Source organism: Carex rostrata, chromosome 2 (genome assembly GCF_964058835.1).
Source record: "Carex rostrata chromosome 2, lpCarRost1.2, whole genome shotgun sequence".
NCBI classification, from domain to species: domain Eukaryota; kingdom Viridiplantae; phylum Streptophyta; class Magnoliopsida; order Poales; family Cyperaceae; genus Carex; species Carex rostrata.
Genome location: NC_135919.1, coordinates 7,216,994 through 7,243,806, shown reverse-complemented (window position 1 = coordinate 7,243,806; position 26,813 = coordinate 7,216,994). Strand labels below are relative to the sequence as shown.

At 33.0% G+C, this 26,813-nt stretch overlaps 2 protein-coding genes across 3 annotated transcripts; both read left to right on the top strand.

The window, feature by feature from the left end:
• Positions 1–4,716: 4,716 nt before the first annotated feature.
• On the top strand, positions 4,717–11,974 carry CW7. 2 transcript variants are annotated; one of them, XM_078321392.1, is made up of 13 exons: positions 4,717–4,953; positions 5,956–6,160; positions 6,897–7,089; positions 7,832–7,888; positions 8,152–8,258; positions 8,593–8,653; positions 8,751–8,810; positions 8,894–8,968; positions 9,256–9,393; positions 9,809–9,863; positions 10,404–10,526; positions 10,975–11,219; positions 11,683–11,974. In XM_078321392.1, exons 2-13 carry the CDS (start codon positions 6,084–6,086, stop codon positions 11,704–11,706), a joined length of 1,215 nt encoding a protein of 404 aa, XP_078177518.1. In that variant the 5' UTR covers positions 4,717–4,953; positions 5,956–6,083; the 3' UTR covers positions 11,707–11,974. The 2 variants fall into 2 exon arrangements, with proteins under 2 accessions (XP_078177518.1, XP_078177527.1); XM_078321401.1 differs by lacking the exon at positions 8,894–8,968.
• A 9,511-nt stretch (positions 11,975–21,485) lies between these two features.
• On the top strand, positions 21,486–22,848 carry LOC144547432 (uncharacterized). The gene is made up of 2 exons (XM_078296089.1): positions 21,486–21,906; positions 22,417–22,848. The coding sequence occupies exons 1-2, from the start codon at positions 21,486–21,488 to the stop codon at positions 22,833–22,835; spliced, it is 840 nt and encodes a 279-aa protein (XP_078152215.1). The 3' UTR covers positions 22,836–22,848.
• The last annotated feature ends 3,965 nt before the right edge of the window (positions 22,849–26,813 follow it).

Below are 26,813 nucleotides of genomic sequence, written 5' to 3'. Positions count from 1 at the left end.
TCATAATTATGCAGAGTTTAGATTGCGCATAATATTTGTGTGTAACAACAACTATCAATGATCCAAGCATTTTGTTTATGAGATGCAATCAATCACTCCTACAATAGTATATATTAGTTATTGTTGAGTTAGTAACTAACACATACGTTGTTTAATCTCCCCCTTGATTTTTGGCAAATTGAATAAATTAGGGGAGATTATGTATGAATCTAAGCTAGTTTAACTTTAGGAACCCAAACAACATTTGAGTTGTTGTCTCCATTCCTAAACCTACACTCTAAGGAGGTATGACCAATTTTGCAACAATAATTACAAAATGTAATTGATGGCTTTTGAGCAATAGAACCTTGCTTGAAAGCAGATTGGTATTGATGCTTAATTTCATGCATGCTACACCTACGACTATCATGAGACCTATTTGCAACTTTAGATGTGACACTCTTAGTTTTGTTGAAATCAAATCGATTATGATGTTGGGGAACATCTCTAGCTACACCATTTATTTGAGTTTGGTTTTGTAAAGCATTTTTATTTTTAAGTTCATAAAACCATCCATCGGGTCCTTTGAAATAAGTTTTGTTTGACCCCTTTGGATTAAACATGTTCTTATCACTATTTTGAAAAGTATTTTTGTTCTTAAAATTTCTTTTATTGTACTTATACCTAAATGCATAATTTGGTGACTTTTTATCTTGTTTAGCATTTGAGGCATGAGAAGACTTCAATTTGGATGACTCCTTGTTCAAGGGAGTTAAACCCTTTTTGGTAAAGAATTGATAAGTTGAGTATTGCTCACAATTAAACTTAAGTTTGGCATTTGGAATACTTGAAGTTTGAGAATGTTCCCCTTTTTCTTTTGGGCCTTTTATGTGATTGGATTTAAATGAGGATTTATCCTTCTCAAATCCAAGACCAACTCTATCTATTTTATGATAAGATTGATCATGTATCAAATTACTCACATAATAAGGATCTAAACTAGTGACATTTGAAGATTCACTAGGAGACCTTAATGCCCTATTTTCGGTCTCTAAGGTTTGAACTTTAACCTTTAATATGCCTATTTCACCTATGTGCGATGTTTTTAAATTCCTAACTTCATATTCTAACATGTCATTTTTAGCAATCAATTTTTGAATAATACCTTCCTTTTCAACCAAAATTCTATTGGACTCATCAAGGAGAGATTGTAATTTTGATTCATCATCGTAGCATGATATACTCTCATTTTTGAAAATGCTTGACTCATTGATTTCTAATCGATTGGTGTACAAGTTATTTTCGGTCTCATCAATGGTACCATTGTATTCTTCACCACCTTCTTCCTCATCGGTCAATTCATATTCGGACTCAATACCATCAAGACCCCAATTTAAATGTACCTCATTAGCGGAGCTAGTTGAGGCTTCGATTCCATCATCGCCCTTCTTGATGTTCCTTGATTTCACAAGGTCTATGAGAAATTCGATAGTGGTCTCGTCGGTGATGTTCTTGCTTGCAATAATTGAGTCCACATCAATTGCCGAGGGACCTTCATCTACATTTGCCGTCAACGCAAGATTGAGATCTTGTTCATCCATCTTTGTCTTACTCATTTTAATCTGGGCATTTACTTCAAATCGATTGGTTAGATCCTCCCATATTTCATGGGCACTACACGAATCATTAATTAATGATGAGATAGATTCACTAACCGAATTAATTATATAATTTATTGCAATTAGATTAATTTGCTTTTCAAGTTTGGATGTGGCGGTCACATTATTATTGTCATCAATTTTCGGTACATATCCATTTTCTACAATGTCCCAAACCTCATTGGTTTTAAAAAATTGAATCATAAGATTTTTCCAATGACTAAAATTGTTGGTTGTATTACCGAAAATTGGGGGTTCTCTCACACATCTATAAGGTGTCATTTCCCAAGTTGATCTAACTCAAACTAAGTGAGTCTTAATTTGAGCAACTTGCTCTGATACCACTTTGTTACACTAAGGGGCACCTCTAAATGAACAAAAACTGAAAATAAATTGCAATTGAAAGTAAAAGAGATGAGTTTAGAGAAATTGACACGCGGGATGATAACGGAGTTCGGCAAAACAATGGCCTACGTCTCCGGGGCGTCGCAACCTCTTTCTAGGTGCGCCTTTCTATTACCCAATATGAAAGGATTACAATTGTGAACCGTGAGCCCTTACAAAACGGGAAGTCACGGCCAACGAGAGATGAGCGCCGGCGAGCCCTTACAACCAAGGGAAGTCACACGAGCAACTCGAGAACAAGAGAAACACTCAATAGATCACTCTAACCTAATCTAACTAGAGATTAGTGAAGTGGATTTGAGGTTGTTTGAGATTGATTGAGAGATATTGAAGTTTTAAGCTCAATCAACAATGGTGGAACCAAGCTCTCAGAAAATCGCCTCTTTTGAAGTTTAGGGACGGCTAGGTTAGATTTGAAAGTGATCCCTTCGGTCTATTTATAGTGGCAGCTCAAAAATGAGCTGATTGAGCTAAAACGTTACAACGTTTTCCAGAAACGTTGGTAACGTTTTATGAGCCTTCAAAAGTCCGAGAGCTGCACCAAAACGTTACACAAACGTTTCAAAAACGTTACAACGTTTATAAAACGTTACAACGTTTATAAAACGTTACAACGTTTATAAAACGTTACATAACGTTTTGCACTGTAAAAAACTTGATCAAAATCAGGAATTTCTGAAGTTTGGAAATTAATTAAAACGTTACCAACGTTTTAAAACGTTCAGAAAACGTTACCAACGTTTTAAAACGTTACAGCACCGTTTTTTGACTTTTTTTGACTTTGATCGAGTTGTTTCACAGCGTTTTCTTAAGGTATAATCGTTATAACGTTTTACAAACGTTACCAACGTTTTTATCCTGTTGAAACAACATCAAAAACACTTTACCAAGTTTAGATTTTACAATTTACATTCTTGATAAGTCTTCATGATTTCTTCAGTTCAAGTATTCCATATTGCAATTCCATTTGACTTGAACCTGCATAATTCTAAAATAGAAGAAATCGTAAAATTCAATAATTGTATGTTTTTGCAAATTAGTCAAATAGACTAAAAGGATTATTGCTAGAACAACATTAGTATGTACCCTCATGTACTCTTTTTGCTTTAAACCAAGAAAATTTCTGGAATCGTGAAGGCGAAGCATCACAAAAACATCAACGAGACTAGGTTCTACACATTTGTTGATGCTTAGATAAGCTTAGTTTAATATAATTTTCTTAAATTGGGTATTTTTCTGGTTAATTCTAGTTTTCTGGAAATTTCTAATATTTACTGGTATTGCTGGGTATCTATGTATTTTTCTGGTTAATAGTACAGGAAACCAGTAGTGAGATAAAAATCTGGAGTACATTTTGCCAATAACGAGAGGAAGAGATGAATAAATACCTCATGTCTCCACCACTGAAAGATAACGACTTTGTATTATTATTAATTAGGTGTCTATATATATGGTTGTTAACAGTACATTATAGCGAGGATTTTATTGTATTCTTGAGTTAAAATTAAATATGAAAGCTATACATTGTAAAAGTAAATATAGACCTTCTCAGGGGCGTATTATAAATTTCCTTTTTACTCTTTTTTTTTTTGAAAAACCGGATAGCAGCTATCAGGTAAAAATTTCCTTTTTACTCACGGATGGAAATCATGGAATCATGGAAGGAACTTTAAAATTTCCTTTAAATTATTTCCTTTATTATTAGATGAGTTGGAGAGAAGGTGGAAGGGTAAAATTGGTATCTAAAGAAAAATGTTTCTCTTAGCTCTCAAAATTAGAATATATGTCCTCAATATAGCACTCCCCATTGGAATTAAGATCACAGAAAACTACTGAAGAGACATTGCAAATTTGCAATAAAGATCAAAATGTTCATTTATCATCATTTAAGCGCCTTCAAAAGACAAATTAACATCTTATATGATGGAACTTAAAACGTTACTATATATAGATGAGGTTAAACCAGATACATTCAACGGCTAACATTTATTTTAAAAAAAAGGTTTAAATATTGAAAAATAAACCTTGTTAACTGGTGTCAAATTTACTATTGAAATTAGAAATCGGATCAATACCCAAATTTTCCGGGTTCTTAAAAGTTAAAACCAAACCCTGATATGTTACATATTTGTCATTTGTGTTTATGGCTTACTGGCTTTTGAATAACTTAACCAAATCTTTTTAAACTGAAAGGTAAATTTTTGTTTGCTTTCGCTTGCAAGTTGCAATCCAGTGGCATGTGATTGAAGGCTGTCACTACTCACTAGTTGCGGTTTCAAATTTATTACCAGAAAATGGTTTGGTAAATCAGGTGGTAGAAGTTATCCAATTTGAAAGATCGGTTGGGGTCGTTTATTAGACCAGACCAAGTGTGCTTGAAGTCTTGCACGATCTCGGCCCTGATTAGAAATGGGCTGGGCGCTCCGGTGGGCCGAAAATAATTCAAAACAAGTCAAAGCTCGGCACTCATTCGAAATGGGCTGAGTTAGTTGGATTTTTCATTGAGATGAACTGGGCCGAGCATAATTCAAACCAAGTGAAGCTCTATTTTCTTCACACACCAAATCGCTCTCCTCCAAGGCACCAACCCGTGCTCTTCTCGGGTCCAGATCTCCTAAAGTAACTCAAATTTTGAGTTTGGATCCGGAAAGTTCGATCAGAAATTCGGTCCCAGCTGCGGCGAAATGCACGGACCCTTTAATATTCGTGCCCTTGCAGATCGGACGGTCCATATCTAAAATAAAATTTGAGTTACTTTTGGGAATTCGAATTCGCTGTTTCAGACTCCAAATTGCTCTGAGATCTAAAACCAAATACGTCACTTCTCTCTCTCTGAGCTCCTCTCGGGTTCTGTGCGTCATCATCTCTCTTTTGCGCCTCTCAATATTATCTTCACTGGTGCTCATTCGCTGTAAGATGTTTCTCTCTGATTCGTTTTTTTTTTCTAGCACAAGTTATCTCAGTTGTTTGTTGCTCAAGTAGTTTCTGAATTAGGGTGAAATTGTAATTAGTTGAGTTTTGAGAATTAATTTGACCATTTTGTGGATAAATTTTTTTTTATCTTTTTCCAGTGGTTTCGTTCAAATTCAGTATATTATACATCAGACTATTAGAGACACAGGTCCCAAATTGCAATTAGTTTGTTGGTGCTTAAATTGGCAAACTGAAAGCAAAACACTTAACAGTCTTTCACATGTTATTGCATGTATATCAGCTTGTAAATCTAATATTTAAGTTGATGTTTTTTTGGTAAGCATGTGTTTGTTTTCAGTTTTCACCGTGTAACATCAGAACTTAATCAATGGCCTAATAACAGTCTTGGAAAAGCATCACTGACTAGACCATAATACAGGCCATGAAATATATTCTTTTATATTAAATAGCATAATTTATGCAAAAGTATTGTATTAGAAAATAAGAACGATGCATGTCCCAAAATTGTATGTTAGCCTTCTAACATGGTTATACTGATTTTCATACTGTTCACGACCTCTATGCTGAAATGCAATTTGTTTTTTGTTTTTTTTTTATTATTATTATTATTATTATTTTGTGTCTACTTATCCTACCTTGTCAGTATGTAGTTGGTTTCTATGCAAGGAATTTGAGGCCTGTACACCTAATAATGGGCAAACCACCTGAAATAAAAATATTCCAAAATTTGTGTTAATAAATCTAACTAAGACATCATATATATATATTTGTTGTCTAATATTTAAACTGCATTCTCATCTCTCTCTCCCTACGAAATAGGTTATATAATATCTTTTTTGGTACCAAAATTGGTTAAGTTTCACTAATAAATATAATACAAATATATTTTTTCTTGTTGACAAGCTTGATTGATATTTTTGAAGGTGGCATCAGCACAACTTGATTTGGTGTCTCATATCTTATTATTGCTTTGTTACAGAGGACAAGGCTGCCCTGTTGTAAATATCGGGCTTTTTCCGAGCTGGGTTTGAGCTAAAGCCCGCCCGTTAGCAGTCCTTATACAGGAGGTCTAATGAGATGATACCAGACCTGGCACATTCATGATCCATGGCTCACGGTGAAGAAACAATCGACATCCCAATCTCAGCCGTTCGATCTGATGACAAACCATCCACTCCGTCCAGGTACTCCCTCCCTTTCCTCAACTCTTCTCTTCTATTTGATTTGGAGCTTTCCTTTAGCACAAATTGGCTATTTAAAAGGAACTGAGTGTTGATTGTTTACTTCAACCATCACCAATTCCTAGATGATATTTATTCTCTGTATCACCTAAATTTTTAAACAAGGTAAAATAAAGGGAAATTATGACATTTCATATGTCAGGCCTTGCCCCTCTAAAGAAGGCCTTGGATAAAATAGACAAATAAATAAATAAGCTCAATTTTGCTATTTTATTTCTGGTACTGATATGAACCTGTCTAATTGTTTTTCTCTTAGTTGTTACTCTGTACCCAGATCTAACATCTGAAACAAACATTTAATTCCCTTAAATTATGTCATTGAAGCACGAGGGTATTGTTACTAAATGTAAAAGTCATGCTGTGCTAATGATGCTACTAACTGACTTGAAAGAATGGAAAAATCATTTTTTTGGAGACAGATGTGAAGTTCTACAGTAATACAGTGTGAAAATATGACATGCATGATCTTATGTACATAGGTATTTGAATATCCTCAGCGAAGGTAAGTAAATAGAATATTCGTTTAACGACCCTGTAGGCAAATTGCATTTCAAACTTATCTTAAATGTACGTGGGGCGCTAAAAGTTTACTGAAAAGTTAACAATTTCAACTGTGACACTTACAAAATTTTATGGGCTTTGCTTGATTATGAGGCAAAACTGTAATTTCTAATAATAGGTTTGAATTGCTGAGCATGGTGAAGAAGCAATCAAAGTTCTTGAGGGAAATTGACAGTCAGGATTCAACGTCAAGTGGGAGTAGCACAATGGCTTCGCAATTCTGGCGTGAAATGCTGGATCTCTATTTTGTGCGTGGAAATGTTTCGAAGGGCCATGAAGAAGATGACCTTATATTTTTTGTCAGAGCAAAGGTGTATAATACTTGAATCATGCAGCAGTCGAAAATTTGTCACAATTGATTGCGTAAAGTGACAGTTCTGTCCGAAAACCTTTAAAAGGCCTGAAAACACCTTTAACACCTTTTAGAAATAGGAGTGTTCATTGGGTCGGTTCGGTTAAAACCGAATTAAAATTGTCAAACCAAAATTTAAACTGGTTTTTGAAATATAACCGAACCAACCGAATAACAACCGAACCAAAATAACCAAGTAAATTTCGGTTTATTTGCTTGAACCAAAATAAGAGAGATTAAATTTTAAGAGGTCAAAACTCAATACATACACAAATACATTTAATAATCGTAGAAATGAATATGAATTATATATGTCAGTTGTTGACATTACGCACATTGTTCAATTCCATACAAAATATGAGGAAGCGAACCATCAATCACACTAAAGCATGGATTTGAACCATATAGAGTTCGATCTTTTCGGTTTTGAAAATCTAAATCGAACCAAATATTTTAATTCAAAAATTCAACTGAACCGATCCATTTAAACTGAACCATTTAATTCAAACTTTTTCAGTTTGGTTGAAAATCAAATAAACCGGACCCAATTTTCACCTCTATTTGCAATGTAGAATGTACATTGTGAAGAAGTTCTTGGCTGAGGTTACCAGATTGCCTTTTACTGAAAGAGCACGAGTCCTTGCTATTTAAAATTTTCATTTGTTGGTCAAATATAATTTGAAATTAAGTTTTGCATGCAGAACTTGGATGGGTATGAAGATGTTGCTCCTTTTTTCGTCAGAAGATGGGCACCTTCGGTACATGAATTTAAGTTCATTAAATTTATTTTTATTTTATTTCCAATTCAAGCTGGTTTTACTACTTTCAGTTGTCCTCGATTTAATCTAACATATCCTCTCATTTTTGTCAAGTACAAAAAGATTTTTGAGTGTTGAAATGAGGATGTGATTCAATTTTCTTGCAACCCTTTGTTCAGCAATCTAGCCTCAATTTACCGATGACCATTCATAATTCATAAATGGGTTGAATTGAAAATTACTATTTCATTTTACAAAAACAGCTTGAGAGAGTGGTTGGAACAAACATGTCAGATGTGGATTGGGCCCGCACTTTCTATTTAAACTTAATTGCTCACACGTCCTTCTCTGTTACTGTTGCAATTTGCAGGTACTTTTGTTTTTCACATTTATTTAAGATAAATTTGCATAATGTCTTGTATGAAATACAAAGAAGTTCCTGCATAGAATTAACGGCCCATAGTATGATTATGGTATGAGAAGTGGCAAAATTGACTCATATTGTTCTGATTATAACTTATTTTAGTTATTACAGATGCATGATTAAAACTGTTGACAACTTTAGGATTTTTTTTGCAAATTATCTTTTATTTTAGATGTGAGAGAGAGAGAGGTATCTTCTCTTGGCAGCACTGCCAAGCTTTCAAAAAAAAAAAAAAAAAATAGAGAGAAGTATCTTATATGGTTTGTGAACTAATATACAGCATTCAGGCTCTTAGAAAACATCAAAATGGGGAAAATTCTTCCTTATCTCCTGTATACAAGGCAAGTTTATTTTCCCCTTTTATTTGGTATAAATATGCTAAAGGGATGGACAGATAGCGCTGAATTTGATTTTGATATTTCTGTAAATATCAAATAGGTTATCAAGACTGTCTTTGCTTCTCCAAGCCGTGTAGATTTTCAACTTGACCATAAGAAGGTAAATTTTGTTGCTTGATCTTTCTCTCTTTTTTTGTTTAATTTCTACCTGAATTGAAGTTGTTTATAATATGATTTTCTTAGTCTGCAGAGACACTACCGGCATATCCAAATATTTGTTTTTCAGTAGATGATTTTGATGACACTTTTGACGCTGTGGTGAGTTATTCAGAGTTTACTCCTTTTATTTATAGCTTATGTGGGGTCGTATTTCATTTTTATTTTCTATTAAGGTAACATTCCTCTTTTGTTTCCTTTCAAAATAGTACATGCACCACATTGGGTTTGAACCAAAGATTATCATATGTCACTCTTGCGGTTTGACTGGTTTTGGGTCGGCACATACTAGAGCAGAGTCGTCTTGGATGTTTGCAAAATGTGAGGGGGTACAAAAGTCAGTACTTAGTACTAATACATGTCAAACTATTTTTTGACTTGGATGCTAGATATTGTCAGAAGTAGATCATTGCTATTGTGTGGTACTGAATGCGCACGACGGTGCAGCTTTTCCATCTGAGATTGAAATTGATGGCTCTGATTTGACTGTGCATTCAATAGACGAGGTCACACCCAAGCTACCTAAGGTTCCACAGTTTCTTTTATTAATGGAGAATAATTTTATATGTACAAGTTTCTGTCCTTTTTTAAGTTCCTCATTTTTGTAAAGATTATTTTCATAAAAGGTAGTATAATGATTTTTAAAGAAAGTGGGGAATGATAGTACATAAATGATATCTATCATGCTTCACAGGGGTGTATTTGAATCTTGAGTCCAATGTAATTTCAACATTAACTATTTTTTATGATGAATTGAAAGATGCACAGTATTTTTTATTCTGAAAGCCTCTTCATCCTCTCCTCTATTAGTTCTCTCTGGGGATATAATAAAAAAATAATTTGAATGGATATCTGTTTTGTTAAAGAATTCACTTATTAAAGTCATTTTTGTACATTGAGTGAACAATTCTGAAATAATGAATAAAATAATTCAAATTGTAGGCTACTCTCTTCTCAGGGTTCGTCAGTTATGAGGTGGTTCGCAAAGCTTATGATGGTGCGTAATACCTTTATGAGCCTACACTTTTTGGATTGATACTGTTGCAGTTGGTCCAATACCGATAATAATCTAAGAAACATACCAGGGAATAGGGATGTAAATATGTGACGTGGCGACACATGTTGTGTCAAACTTAACTGGTCACGTTTGGTCACATTTAACTATTTCTTTCATCTCTCAAAAAAAAAAAACTCATTTTTTTCATAATTTTAGTTAGTTTATTTAAGATTCACCATTCGATCAAGATCTAACGGTCCTGATCACGCGTGACTCGCATGACCACGTGCTGTGACCAGACCAGTTTGCGTGCCGTGTCATCGTAATGTCACGCGAATGGTCACGGCACATGACTGGCACACGTGCCGTGCCATATCCGATCACCGCATGACTTTCTTACATCTCTACCAGGGAAACAAATTTTAATCTAGGAAGTTACTTGTATTTACCAACCTCTACAGGCTACAGCAAAGCTTGGCCTTATTATTATATATACATATATATATTCTTAAGTTATTTACACTTCTTGTGCATCTACAGCTGGGCATTCAAGACTAGGCAGCATCCTATCATCAGGTGGGTCACACACCAAGACTGATAGACTATTCATGAAGGGCCCAGGAGGCCGTGGTGAAGTTGAGGTGGCTGTTTCCGGTGTAGCAGGTACATTATTTTTTCAAGCGGTCGAATGTGGGAATTTTTTAATTTTTCGAATTTATCCAGTATCAAGTCATCGAATGTGGGAGTTTTGTAAGTTAATTTTTAATGCATTCATTTTTCATCATTTTTTGACCGCTTGGCTTGGTACTAAACTAATTCCAAAAATTATAAATTTTGCATTTAAACGCATCATTCTTAAAGTAAATCGGTTTGAATGTTTTGGATTCGTCGTTTGAAGTCTCCCGTTAAGTTTTGAAGTTGGTGGAAAATACCACCGATGTCACGGTCGCTGGAATTGAAATTATGTGCATGCATTATATTATTGATTTGAGTATGTTATTAACTTAAATGTTTTTCTCAATGAGTGGACAAGAGATTGTGAGGAATTTGAGGTTCTAATGGTATAATTTAAATTTTGGTAGCAACAAAATGATGGATTCATTTTTTGTAGATCAAAGCCAGGAGAAAACGGGGCCGTCATTGCCACTTCAGCTTCTCACGAAAGGAATTGGGACAATAATGCATATGGCTAGGAATACGTATTCTGGGCCTGCTTCTTCGTCATTTAATGATGGTAATAATAGTAATGATAATGATAGGTCCCACAGCGGCAGTGAGACGATATTGCCCCTGAAATGCTCTTTGATGTCTATTTCTCTTCCTTGGGATACCATTGCGCATGATCTCCTATTCAAGGTGAGCCTCACTTTTTTGCTTTTCGAGATGTGTTTGCTGCCTAAGCAAAGGTTGAACTCATGGGTAGAACTAGAAAATTTTAGATTTGGGGGGGGGGGGGGGGGCTGAAATGTAAAATGCATAAACCCAAGTCTCCCCAATCACAAAATAGAATTCTAATCACTAGGCTACAAACATGCATTTAATATTTTATGAGAGGGGTTGAACTATATAAAAACTTCAAAAAAATGGCATTTCATTTTAAATTACTATACACATAATGCAAGTTTTTATAATCATGGGGATGACTAAGCACCCCGGCTTGAACTGAGGTTCCATGTAATGAACTGGCCAAAAATAGGCCCACTGATTGCCTTTAGCAGTCATTTGGTAACAACTAATGCTTTATTATCCAGGCAAAAAATCAATTAGTTGGACAAAATTGCATTTCTTGATTGTCTCCTTTTTAATGCTCTTTTTCCAGGCAAGCCCTCCACTAAATTTGTGATCGTTAAAAGAACACTCGTCTTGGGGTCTATGCATGTATCCCTGTTATCTGCAATATTTGTTACAATAATGTACAGGCTCCTTGTGTTTATGTAACCTCATATAGAATTATTCTGCAAATTCCATTAGTTTTATTCTTTCTTCTTCTTTTTTCAACTTGTAAGATTTTACTACATTTTCTCCTTTCATGGTGCCTCTATGGTGTATCAGTACAGGTATGTGGAGAGATCTTGATCCTAAGGATCTTAATAAAAATAGTCATTCCATGAGAGCCCCTAAATGGGGTGGATTTAAAGGGAACTTACACCTTGTTTTGGAGAGAGATTGATGAAAGGGGGTTATGGAATGGAAAGAAAAATAGATGTTAAATCGTGTTTGGTTGAGAAATTATAGTGGAGATGAGAGGTATAGGAGGGGATAGAGTTAACTTTGCATGAATTTAGTTAATAGAATTAATTTTTCTTTCAATTTGAAGTGTAACGGATAGAGTGATGAAAGAAAAAGTTAAATATACTAAACATTTTTTTATTAACCTTCTATAATATTAATTAATCAAACAAGAAATAAGTTAAATTTTTTTTTCATCATTAATCTTTCAAATAAGAAGCAATTAAATATGTTAATCTTCATTTCTATTTTATTTTATTCCCTTCTATTCTTCTTGCCTCCCTTCATCTACTCTATATCCAAATAAGATGTTAGAGGGGTGACTACACTCTAACACCTAGTTTGGATGGAGTGTAGAGGAAGAGATGAAATGGAAAGAAAAGAAAATTTTTCATTGAATTGTGTTTGGTTGATTAAATTATGTCAGATGTAAAGGTTACATAAGTGAAAACGTTTAACCTTGTATGCTTAATCAATATAATCGATTTACCTTCTAATGAAGTGTAACAGATGAAAAAAAAAAATTGTTGCAAATAGTTTCAAAGAAAATGACACAAATACCCAATTCTATATCTTATATAATTCTTATCAAAGTTTTTTTGTCACAAAATTACAACATCAACTGAATTTCTAATTAACCTTCTATATTTTATTTAACTGTTCACATGCAAGCGTATACACAAAGTTTCAGGTACAGCTAGCTATACCCTTTTAAACCGTGATTTAGCTTCCGAATTAGGTTGCAAGTGCACAACTTTCGTTCAAGAGTACAATCAGGTATCGATCCTCAGGGACAGTACAGTTCAACTCTAAACCTTTGCTTGTCTCAGTTAGGTACTAGATTTTGAGAAAAGATTGGTTTGATTTGTTTAAATTCCTAAGTTCAATAACAGAAAAAAAAAAACAATTAAACGTTTGGTTTTACTTTGATTTTAAAATGAAGTTTCTAGGGTTTCAAATTTCATCCTCAACTCTGCCTCTCTGGACCTTCACGCGACCCTTGTGACGCAACCCGTGTGGTATCCCACACGACTCACGTGGTCCTCAAGTGAATGCAGCATTTGGCCTGTTTCTGAGTTATTTGCTTGTGTAAGGATATGTTGACCGTACCTAATATTCTTACACCTCAACTCTCGTTTATTGGCTTAATAAACCTGGTAAGGATGTACAACTTCACCTTCTTAGGTCTACAACCTCAAACTCTCGTTTACAGGTGTTCAACCTAAGTCAATTGTCTGGTTTGCTAAAGGTATCCACTATCTCTCAATAGATAGAAATTTCACCTCTCAGTTACTATTGATCTCACCTCTCATATCTAAGATCTGCCTCAAATACTTGATCTAATTGCAAGAAACATCAAGGTCAAAGTACTAGAAGAAATGCAAGAAACATTCAACAGTAGACATCAAGATTTATTCAAACAATCTCAATCAAGCAATGGAAGAATAATACTCAGGCAATCAAACACAAGAAAAACTCAAATTCAAGTTCAATGCATACAAACAAAATTTTAGATTACATCAACCCTAGAAACAAGAAAGATCTACTCAAACATCATAAAGAAAGAGATAAGAGAATAAATAATGATAAAACCGAATGAAGAAATAGATCTAGCAAGAATCTTCCAATCTTCCCTCCTCAGCTCCTCCTCTTTCTTGAGCGACACTTCAAAGGCCTTGAGATTTGAATTCTTGAATTTTCTGAACTCCATCTCCAGTGGCAGAGGGTGGTCTATTTATAGTTTTCCCCAAACGATCCTTCAAATTTGGGCCTTTACTGGGCTGTCATTGGGCCTCCGCTTCATGCTCTGGGAAACTTCGATGCGAGTCGCGTCACCAGTGATGTGACTTGCGTTGGAGCTTGTCTGATGCGCCTCGCATGAGTTGACAACGCGACTTGCGTGATGCACCTCGCGTGAATTGGCAGTGCGACCTGCTTGATGCGCCTCGCGTCTCGTGGTAGCGTCAGGATGTGATACGACTCGCGTCGGCCATGATGCGGTCGCGTCAAAAGCTCAGAATGTCAGAAACTTCCATGATTTCGCCAATTTCTCTATAAAATAAGAATGAAAGTGCAGCAGTACCACATTCTATATATATTCAATGCAATGGTCGCTATTTGATGGTTCTAAATACATGTTTTGGTATTCAAAATGGTCAGAACAATAGATTGAATATGGCAACATCATTAACTAAACAAGAAATAAGACGTGAAGAAAAGTTAAATTTATTTTAACTCATTACTTATTCAAACACGAAGAAGTTAAATATATTAATATTTTTTTCTATTTTATTTCATTCCCTTTTATTTTTCACCTCTCCTCCCTTCCTCTACTCTCCATCCAAACAAGGTGTAAGTATAAATATAAATTAGAAATTTTATCTTTTATACTTCATATATATATATATAGTAAGGCTTGGGTGCTATGGATAGCATAGAGAGCTACGGTGCTACAGCCCAATATTCGAGTTTTCAAAATTCTAACGGTCGATCCGAACTGTTCATCTTGTTCTCCATATTAATATGTGTTTGGAGACCAAATTTTACATTTTTTGGAAATTTTTTACTATTTTTTTAGCTAGGTAGAAAATCACTTGATCTAAAAAATTCTGCACCATTCAGATATTTGATTTTCTACCCAGCTAAAAAAATAGTAAAAAATTTCCAAAAAATGTAAAATTTGGTCTCCAAACACATATTAATATGGAGAACAAGATGAACGGTTTGGATCGACCGTTAGGATTTTGAAAACTCGAATATTGAACCGTAGCACCGTAGCCCTCTATGCTATCCATAGCACCCAAGCCTTACTCTATATATATATAGAGAGAGATGGGCTATGGTGCATTGCAATGCATGGAGCAGTTTGTGCATTAGACCATAAATCTAAAATTCAAAATCCAAATGACCGATCCAAACCGTTCATCTTGTTCTCCATATTAATATGTACTTGGAGACCAAATTTTACATTTTTATGAATTTGTTTACTATTTATTAAGTATTTTACAAAATTGTTGATCCAACGGTGGCTGCTGATTTTACTGTTTTGTTAAGCCACCGTTGGATCAACAATTTTGTAAAATACTTAATAAATAGTAAAAAAATTCAGAAAAATGTAAAATTTGGTCTCCAAGCAGATATTAATATGGAGAATAAGATGAACGGTTCGGATCGACCGTTTGGATTTTGAAAACTCGAATATTGAGCCATAGCATAGAGGCCACTATGCTATCCATAGCACCCCAGCCTAACTCTATATATATATATATATATGAGTACGGCTAACGCGCTTCCTCTAGCATATGGGCCGAAATGCTTCCGGTGGAAATTTGAAATTTCAAAATCCAAAAAGTCGATCTGAACCGTTCATCTTCTTCTCCATATTAATATCTGCTTGGAGACCAAATTTTACATTTTTCTGAAATTTTTTACTATTTATTAAGCCACTTTGAAAATTGCTGATCCAACGGTGGCTTACCAAACAGTAAAAATCAGAAGCTACCGTTGGATCAGCGATTTTCAAAATGGCTTAATAAATAGTAAAAAATTTCGGAAAAATGTAAAATTTGGTCTCCAAGCAGATATTAATATGGAGAAGAAGATGAACGGTTCAGATTGACTTTTTGGATTTTAAAATTTCAAATTTTCATCGGAAGCATTTCGGCCCATATGCTAGAGGAAGCGCGTTAGCCGTACTCTCTCTCTATATATATATATATATATATACGTGAATTTTTATTTTAAAATGCGCATATATAAATCCGCATGAAAATCCGCATATACGGTATGCAGTGGCCTTCCGCATGCATGAACAAAACCGCATTTTAAAACACTGGCGAAAGCAATAATTTTAGAGCCAAGAGCCTTTAAAGTAGTCATATGAGATTGTTGAAAATTATTTATATGGTTCAGTCCTCATAAAATATTAAATGGAGTTTAGTGGTCAGAATTTCATGTGTGACTGGGAAAATTTGAGTTTAAATCTTTATTGTACACAATATTTTACTACGCAGCTAAAACCGGCTTGGTGAGTAAAACTAAGATTCAAGTGAGTGTGCTCTTATGGGTCGAATGTTTTCAGTAATATTTTGAGTGTACTCTTACTACTCCCAGTTGAATATTTTGAGTAATGTTTTGAATATTTTGCGTTGAACATATCGGATACATTTAATTGTGCGCATACAAAACCAAAGTGTACGTACCTTGTTTCATGCATGAGTGTACTTTCATTGTGACAAGTCAAGTCATCTGTTTTTTATTTCCGGTTGTCTTATTATTTTCTTGTTTTAGTTCTCCACAGAAGCAACAACACGCCCCTCGATGTGAGATCATGTTACTGTAAAAGTGTAAATTCGTATTCTGTTCATGCGTTTCTTGGACTTACAATTTTCAAAAGAATACCGCGCAAGTATCAAAGATGAATTAGCAGAGAACAGAACTCCAAAGAGAAAGAGCCAAAATATATCCCTGTGTTTTAGAAAAAGATGAATTAGTTGTTTTATTATACTCCAAAGATGAATAGTTTATTTCAAACTTAATATCTGAGATAATACGAAGGATCGATACAGGTGCTATATCTTTTGAACTTCATTGAATATGAAGTACCGACACATGTAAATAGAGTGGAAAAATGGAAGGCGGAGCTGGCTCCGTCACGGAACGGTACAGTTACGGTACGGCACGTTTGGGAACGGCGTGACTATTCGCGTACCGTAACCACTCATTGATATTGTAGTTACGGCACGGTACGTGAAAAATTAACTTAATTACGACACGGTACGGCACAACACGGTATGTTTTTTGCCCTCTACATGTAATTCATTTTGAATATTCCTGTTAAAAATAGGACTCGTGGGAACCAACTTTTTATTGCCATGTCACGTTAAACTCAACATGAGATGGATTAGTTTTCATTTAACATTTTGGAGAAATAATATTCTCATTCTCATAGAATTCTTTTCAACTAGTTTCTTTAGAAATACTTGTTTATATAATTAATACATTATACATCAAAGGTAAATTTGGGCGTTGCTCTTTTTTCTTCGTCCTTAATTTAGAATTACAATTATATATGTTGAATTATGCGACACCCAAAAATCTTATACAAACAGCTATACGAAAGATGACCAGTTACGTTTGGATATGCATGGCATGCGAGTTACTGCGTGACTTGTGTGCCGTAACCACTCTTTGACATTTTGGTCACGACGCAGGTCATTGTTCATTGAATCGGCACAAAATTAAAGTCACAGCGTGTTAGTCACGTCACGGCACAGTATATTTTTTCACTCTACTGCTTGATACACTTAAGTGAGTCCGTTTTTGGTAATTTCAAATTTATATGTAGGTGTGCGTAAGAGAGCGTCGTTGAGGTCAGGATCTTTAACCAATGCACGTGATTCAGCCAACCCATCGTGAATTCATGATGGATTGACCTGACAATTGACAAAGGAGTGCTTATGCTTCTCCGAGGAATATTAATTTTGTTTATAGCGCCAAAATGGGGAGACACAGAGAGCTCTGCGGAGTAAATAGGGAATTTAAATATAATTGACGTGCCGTAACCTGAAATTTATCTGCAAATTAATTACGTGTATCATGTGATCTATTGTCTAACTCCTGACTTTAAATTTTAATTATGTTTATTAAAATTTAACTAAATTTATTTTCTAAAAGTATTTTGTGGTTCGGTCTTCCACATATAATGATAAATTGTGCATGTAGTTTAGTAATTAAAAGTTTAATTTATAGTTATGAAGAATTTGATTCAAATTTTAACTGTTGTATATTATGCATTTTATATTTCAGATTCTCAATCTAGCTAATTTTCTAGTTCCGCTCATGTATGGTGTAACAATTCTCATTTGATATTAACATGTTACATGATTGTTGAAATATTTTTTGTCGACAAGTGAATTTCACAAGTTGTGAAAATATTTTTTATGGGATTCCGATTGTGGAGAATCATATTCCCTCCAACAACATATGTAAATTCACGTCGCTAATTATTACGAATGTTTTCTAGAAATCTTCGATTAAGATACTCAGACAAAACTGCAGCATTAATTATGATTTTGAGTTTGATTTTAATATAAGAGAAACTGACCAAAATGTTTGAAAAATAGTGATTTTGTACCTATCTAAAAAAATAGTAATTATTTTTTTAAAAATACAAAATTCGGTCTTCAAGTACATTTTAATATATAGACTATGTTGAGCTATATGAATTTAATATTTGAATTTTAAAAACAGAGATAAACATGTGTAATTAGAATAAAAAAATAATGAAGGATTTTAATCTTATCCTGTATCCCAACTGACCTCCTTAAATATTACACCAATACATACTTTATTATTACCTCAATGCACACTTATCAGTTTCTTTTTTAAAAAAATAACAATTAACTAAAAAAAAGTTACGAAATATTTAAGAGATAAAATGTTGTAGAGTTCCGTATAATATTCCGGCTCGAATTATTACTTGTATTGTAAAAGAAACTTCTTTTCTTCCTTCTTGGAAGAATCTGATTTGCTAGACACATCACACATTTGTTCCAAGATTATGTCGCTTCTTTTTCCTATGTCGCCTGCATTAAGGTGTGGAGATCAGAATCTTGCATGCTTCATCGGATTTGAATGCTACAACAAATTAATACAAAATCAAAGAAGAAAATGATTCCCTTGCACAAATGTAGGCGACAGTCAGCAATTAGGCCACACGTACGGGGGACATGCACACGCTGTTTTGGTCTTTCGGACATCAAACACTACACAACATGCCAAAAAGTTATAATAAATTTTTATTTATGGCTCTAAGTCTAACCAGACTAAAAAAACGAGTGAATTTTGCTTTAAAACCCATATAAGTGAGCAAATATTGTACGTTCATTTATTCAGAAACCGAGCTAGAAAATTTTAAAATTATAGATCGCGGTCATATTGAAATTTGATTGGTCATTAATTACGGATAATTAAATTATTTAATCAAAGACAAAACTTCTTACAAATCAACCTAAATATAATACACGTGTTATTTAAGAAATGCGAAAAAAGGATAAACGTACATAAAAGTTGAATATATGCTAATAATATTTGACGAATAGTGTTATGTTTGTAATTGTACAATTTGGCAAATTAAAAAATAATTCCAAAAGTGCCGAAAAAGAACATTAACAAATATAATACTGATATATATATTTTTTGAACAATTGTTACTATGATAAAAAGGTCCTTCTGTTTGCCGAAAAAGAACATAAAAATGTTTTTTTAACACTTGTCACATAAAAAAGAATTTGATATATATATGACAAACATGATAACACTTTTGAGTTAAATGACCCATGAATTATGAAGTAAGAAAATAGCTTTGTACATTCTAATAAATTATTTACGAATAAGAATATATTACTTGATCCAGGGTGAAAGTTGCAAAAAATTGTATTTATAAACCGAGATTTCTATAGACGTAAACAAGACTAACCATTCTATGTAAAACATACTAAATTTTTTTTTTCCTAAACTGCACTTTATAAGCATATATAATTCAGTTTAAAGAATTAAGAGGACGTGAAATAAGTGTATAACTAGTATAAAGGGCTCGTTCAGCAAACTATTGGAATAGAAGAATAGTGAAGAAAAGTGAAATTTGGAATATGCTTCAATTCCTCATATTCCGTTCTATACGGTTAATGGTAGAAGGGTGGAATTAGTGAAAGAGTGGAAAAGTATTGGTAAACAACTAAAGTTATCTCTTAAAAAAAACTAATTATTCCTCTATTCTACATTTCTCATAGATTAGAGAATTGGCTCATATATGAATAGATGAGGAACCAAAATGCAAAAAATAAAAGTTTGACTGCAAATGTTCAAACCCAATTCTATCATTCTCAATTATCTATTTTCACTCACTTCTTCTCTTATTCGACAGAAATAGAACATTTTTTTCACTCTATTCCTTTACTCCATTCTTGCTGAACTGATTCAAAGGGAAATAAATTTTTCTCAGTGCTAAGTATTGTAAAGTATGTTCTCAAATAACATTTCCCAATAATTTTTTACTTTTTGACAAAATAGAAAATATAAATTATACATTAAAAAGAGAGCTTCATGTACTTTACAAACAACATTTGTACAAAAGATTCTTCTGGCACAACCTAGAAAAAGGAAATACTAAAAGACTGATGTATACCAAATTTTTTGCCATTGATCAAAGACATTCTCTCTGTTTGTTAGCAAGTAGCATCCAAAGACTGGTGTCATTCTACTTGCCGCAATTTTCTCTGGAAATTTTGTTGTTACCATCATGATTTCAAAACAATGATATCGTTTTAAAATAATGGACCTTTTGGATACATTCAATACATCTAATTTCTATGAATAATCGAACAACAAAATGTTTTTTCTGCCTCTTTTTGTTAGTGAATAAACCAACTTTCTCTCTATCCTTTTTTATTTTTTTTGAGGTAGAAATCATTTAACTTTCTAAAGATATCTTGTTATTTCAGTCAAATACAGTGCGCCTGCTAACTTGCTAACAGAAAAAGAGAGAAAAAAAATTGAGATCAACATTAAATAGTCTACTATAGTATAATTTTATTGAGAGAGGATATTGTACTATTCATAGCGCGGATTGATCTATACTATGGATTGATATTTCTGTCTATAAAATTCAAACGATTCGATATGAACCGTTCAACATGATCTCCTTTTGAGAATGTACTTGTAGATCAAATTATATAATTTTCTTAATTTTTTTTAACTATTTGTAAGTATACTTTTATATGGAGATCATGCTGAACAGTTCAAATCTACAAGTATATTGAAAAAATCTGAACAATTCTAAAAATGTGAAATTTAAACTGCAAGTATATTTTTATATGAAGATCATGTTGAACCATTTCAAATCGACTCTACGAACTTTGAAAACGAAGATATTAATCCATAGTATGGACTAATCCGTGCATAAGCATAGTACCATAGCCTCACTCTAATGTTATTTTATAAAAATTAAGAAGTATTGATTCACAAAGATTATAAAATTTAATGAATGAAATCTCCAATTATCAATTTATAAGAAAATTAACTATCTTTTTCCCTGCTGTAATCCACCCCTGCTTACTGGGCCAGAATTAGTTGGGGAAAATGAGCAAATCACAAGCCATTGCAGGCCAGGAACCTTGATCCAATGAATAAACACCATTAATTTATGATTTGGTTCAAACAAACATAATCCCTTTCCTGTTCATATGCTGCTCCAACTATCAAAAAAGAAAATTCAAAATGGCATGCTTCCCTAATATATAGCATGAACATGGACCATTTGGACCTTATAATTTATACAACTCTTCTCTACCCCAACCACACAAATAACTCTCTCTCTCTCTCTCTCTCTCAATGGCACAAGCAAGGAGGCTCCATGAGTTACTAAAAGAACCACAAGATCCATTCTATGTGGATGGATATCTCATAGAAAGAGGCTATTCAACCAAGCTCTTAGAAACCCAAGAGACATTATCATTTTGTTGGCCGCGCAATGTGCACAAGAGTCGACTCGGAATCAGAACCGATGATTATACCGGGAAAAGGGGCGGTTTTAGCAGAGGATTCCTCTCCAAATTGTTGTATTGGAAATTTGTCAAAAGGACCATTAAATGTGAGAAAAAGGCTTTGAAGGATGCAATTACTTCTCAAAATCATGAACGAATTTTGAATTCAAGATGTTTTGTGGAGGAATCAGGATCAGAAACAAAGAAACACAGCCCTGTTTCTGTTTTTGAAATGCATAGTTGTATGGTCTCTCCTGTTGATAGTAATGGTGAGTTCCAATTATATTATTTTGAATGATATTGTATTTTTAATTTTATTTTCATTTAAAAATATGTGTTTTTAAATAATGTCTTGTCAACAGAATATATTGTGTTTACCCCTCTTCATTTTTTTCCAATTATGCAAATAGTTTACCCCTCTTCATTTTTTTCCAATTATATTCTGTTTCTGTCTTGTCCTCATCATTATTTTTTGCAAATAGTTTACCCATGTTCTTATTATACTCTGTAGATGATAAATACATATTCCTTTCACATTTTATATAAACTAGCAAACAGTTTTTATTTATTTTTCTTTTTCCCTATTGCTTTGAAAAAAATGAAGTAACCTTTTGTTTGCATCTCTACATGTTTGCCTTCAATAGTTTATATGAGCAAAGCAATTCAAGAAATTATTTAATTTTCCTGATTTTTCCTTTTTTATCATACTTTTTGCTATAACTATGATGTTCAACCTGTCACTAAATTGCTTCTGTTTTACTTGTTCATGAAAATTTTAGATAAAGAAGAGAAGCCACATAAATTTTTGAGTCTTATCGACTCGCCAAAGAAGGCATTCACCATTCTTGAAGAACTTTTGAAGTTAGCCTACGACCCGTCAACAAATTACATTTCAGAATCAACGCGGAATGATTTGAAAGAACAAACAGAGATCGGTTTCGAAGATTGGAACTTGAATTCAGACGAGAGTACAACTGATGAAGAGAGACCGAGTTTCTCGTTAGAGAGAGAACATTTAGAGGCAATTAGAGAAATGGTGATCTCAGAATTGGCTGAATCGATGACAAATTCGGGCAACTTTAAGTTTGACATGAAGAAAGAAATAGGAACAGAGATTGAAAATGCAATATTTGAAGAGATGAAGGAGGAGCTTATCTTGAATTTATTGAAGCCGAATTGTAGAAATGAAAGATGCTAAGTTTAATTTTAATAAAATAAGACTGCTTAATTTAGATATAGCAGCAAACTTTAGACCTGGGTTGGCTTCATGCTTGAATGATCAGCCAAATTCTTTTTTAGATAATTTCTGTAAATATTTTTGAGTTAGTAAAGTTTATTTCGCTAAAATTTAGTGCAGCCAATTTATCCTTGCTTTGATTATAAAAGTTGGACTTTTGAACACCAACTTTCTTAGTCGCTTATTTTTTTTTAGTAAAGATAAGGATCAAATTCCTTATTTGTTCTATTGATTTAAAAAAAAGTTTAAAGGTTTCAATATGAAAGCTTTTACACGTTTTGTAAAATGTACTCAACCATGTTGAGTTTTTAGTTAAAAAATAGTAAAAGTTTTCAAAATAATTCTAATTCTAAAACTCTTGTGAGTGCTCTTCAAGCATTATCATTTAAAATTCTCCATTGATGCAATACGTCCTCTGCCAGTTCATTAAAATTCTCCATTAATTCTAATTCTAAACATAGTCGCTTAATTTTTCAAAAATAGTTGCTTAATTCTTCTGAACACCAGCTCCTTAATTAGGATTAAGACCCCCTCCTTTAGCTTCCTTTTGTTCGAATCTTAATCTTTTGCTCGAGCCTTAAAACACCTCTACCCAAGATTAAGGCTCCTTAGTTTTTATTTCTAGATTAAGATAACTGACCATGAGCTCTTTAGCGCGGATTAAGATTTAATCCTAATATGATGTTTTGTCAATTTTCAAAGATTGCCCAATTATTTGTGACATTTGAATAAGAGCACAATTATTTGTTTATTTATACGTTTATTGTTTGTTTGTTAATTTTTACTGCAGAATATAAAAAAAAAAATACGGGTGCAATTTTTTGTTAGATTTTAATTAATATTTTCACTTGGTAAAATTTAAACTCGAGATTGTCATTTTATCACTTCATAAAATTTAATAGTTCGTTACATGTTTTTGTTTTGTGAATGTTTAAATGCATGCGTGCCTAACATCCAAACAATTTCTATCAAAGAAGTAGCTAGCAAATATGCATATATACATGTTGGGGCATTAATTTTTAACGGTCTACATGCATTTAATTCTAACCCGCTCCACCAAATTTCATCCCGTGAAAATAGTTTTAGTTCAATTCATTCATTGCCTCCTCATTTCAAATTCAAATAGAAATGTACGTAACAGAACAATGCTCCGGGATATCTTCGGTCAGGTCAAAATAGTTTAGGTCATTTTGAAGTTTGAGCTTATGTCATAACCAAGTTACGAGATTTCGTTCGTTTTATATCATTTTTTTTTTAACAAAGGGAGGTCTCATTAGTTTTGATCTTTCAACTATTATTCTAAAATGAACATCACCAAAAAGTCAAAACGATTGCTCAATATATATCATGCTTCTAAATAGCTAGCTATAGCGGCGCTATAGCTACGCTATAGCTTTTCCGGACCATAAACGCTAAGCTATGAGATAAAATTGCGCTAACTCAGCTACGACCGCTATTACCGCTATATGAGACCCGCTATAGCTACCGCTATGCTACAAGGTTTTTTTTTTGGAATTTATATGGACTTCTGTACTTCTATTTTTATTTCTAATGCTACATGGTCTTCTACGATAAGTATACTAAACCAAACTATATGCTTCTATTTTTATTTGTGATTTATTCTATCATTCTATATTGAGAAATATTCAAATACTAATTCTTCATTTTGATTACTCTTTTTATAGTATTCATTTGTAAAATTATTATCGTTCGTTTCAATTGAAAGCTGATTTTGATTATTATTATAATTATAAAATGTTTAAATATGACTTCATTTACCTTATAAAATTAATTGTTCTTTGTCTATTATAATATGTAATACCATGAAGTATAAACTATTAAATAATGTTACTTTTTAGATTTTTTTCCTTCTTATTTGTGTAATTAATAAAAAGTATAGACTTAGATTAGTTGTCATTTAGTTATTACATCAATTCTCTAATATTGATTATGTTGATAATTAGTAGAAATATAGAATATAAAATTTGAAAAGGGAAATCGCTATGTGTGATAGCTTCCGCTATAGCTACGCTATTCGCAATAGCTTTTTTTTTTGGTCTCCCCGCTATGCCGCTATAATCGCTATTTAGAACCTTGATATATATGCTACATCTCAAAAGCAACTACTAAAATAATTAAGTTCAACACCACAAATAGTCCAAACAATATAAAGGCAGCTACATATTGTGATATTAATGACATAATACATAACACAACTGGATAAGGGCCGTTGGGATATCCTCTACGCTTCAGGGTGTTGAGCACTTTGACGTGAGAGAAATCAGAGCTCTTTACGGGGAAGAGCAAGATGGTGATGGATTTGATAAATCACACAACGATAGAGTTTTCCAATTGGCATAGGAACCTTTAGATGAGTTAGATCTCTACCAGAGAAACTTATACATATTTTCTTTCAAATAATTTGTGTAAATAACTTTTTCCTTATTAATCAATAAAATATCAGTTCTACTGACCTTCAAAAAAAAAGATATTAATGACATAGTTTTCTTCGAAATTATAAAAATCATTCATCTCCATTTAATATAGCCTCATAAGATTTAGAAGATGAGCTCTCTAAAGAAAATGAATTTGTGAATAATTTTAAGATTTATTATTTTTTATTGGCATTATTTATTAATTGTTTGTCTTTATGGACAAATAAATTAGGAATGTAAATTGACATGTGGGTTTGCAAACCTCCATTTTTATGTTAAGCACGTAGATGTCGTGATTCGCCAATTATTTTGATTAAAAGATGAAATTTGGGATTGAATATTAGCTCTTTGATCAAATATTCTGATTATATGCATTATTTTTATATTTTTTTTTTACTTGTAGAAATATGAAGTTATTTATTACAAACGTACTCTCCACATGTAAATTCTATCATCTTTCTACTTATTATGATTTATTTTTATTTTTATTTTTTAATTGTTATTTGTCATTTAATATGTTATTTTGTTTGAGATTTTTTTATGAAAATATGTCAAAAAGATTAAAAAAAATATATCAGGAATGTTATTTAAGCACCACTAAAAAAAAGGGCACATCCAATATCGAATTAAAGCACCACTAAATTGAATTTCTGAAAGCTTAAATTAAATCATCTGTTCTGACAATATATATGAATCAGTTATCATAGAATTGTTAATTGATAGCCCTTAAGAGTTAACAATTTATTTTTTCAATTTATCACTAATTAATTTTAGGACCGGTTTGGCTGTCAGCAGGAACAAAAATGGGGTTGGGTTCAGATTCAATTTTAATAGCCGAAATTTTGTACGCTTGGAAAAAAAAATCACTCTGAGTGATTTTTTTTTCACGGTCATAGTGGCAGCCGAACAGGCCTTAATAGAAATTGCAGTATGAAATTAATAATAATTATTAATAATAATACACTAATTATATACAAATAAAATATTATTATAATCATTCAAGTTAGGCCACGAGGTGAAATAAAATTAAACCACCATGTAAGGTGATTTAATTTAGGCCGGCCTAAAGATCGGCTTATGTTATCTTAGTCTGACTCAATTAATGCTCGTTTGGTGGAATAACGAGGCCTAAACTCCTTATTCCACCCTTTAGGTTACAATCAAACATGGTGCAGGGGACTATAAATAAGTCTTGCACCATTGGAAAAAATAGAATCAGGATCGATTATATACAGATATCAGTATCGGTTCACAACCGATCCTGATGAGGGCGACACAGATACCAAACAAATCTGTATCGGTTGTTACAACCGATACTAATAGTTACTATCTGCATCGGTTGTAATTAACAACCGACACAGATCTATATTGTAAATTATATTTTTTAAAATTCAGGAAAAAACTATCAGGATCGGTTGTACTGTACAACCGATACAGATGTATATTTCAAATTAGATTTTTTAAATTCAGAAAATAACTATCAGCATCGGTTCGTACGTAAGAA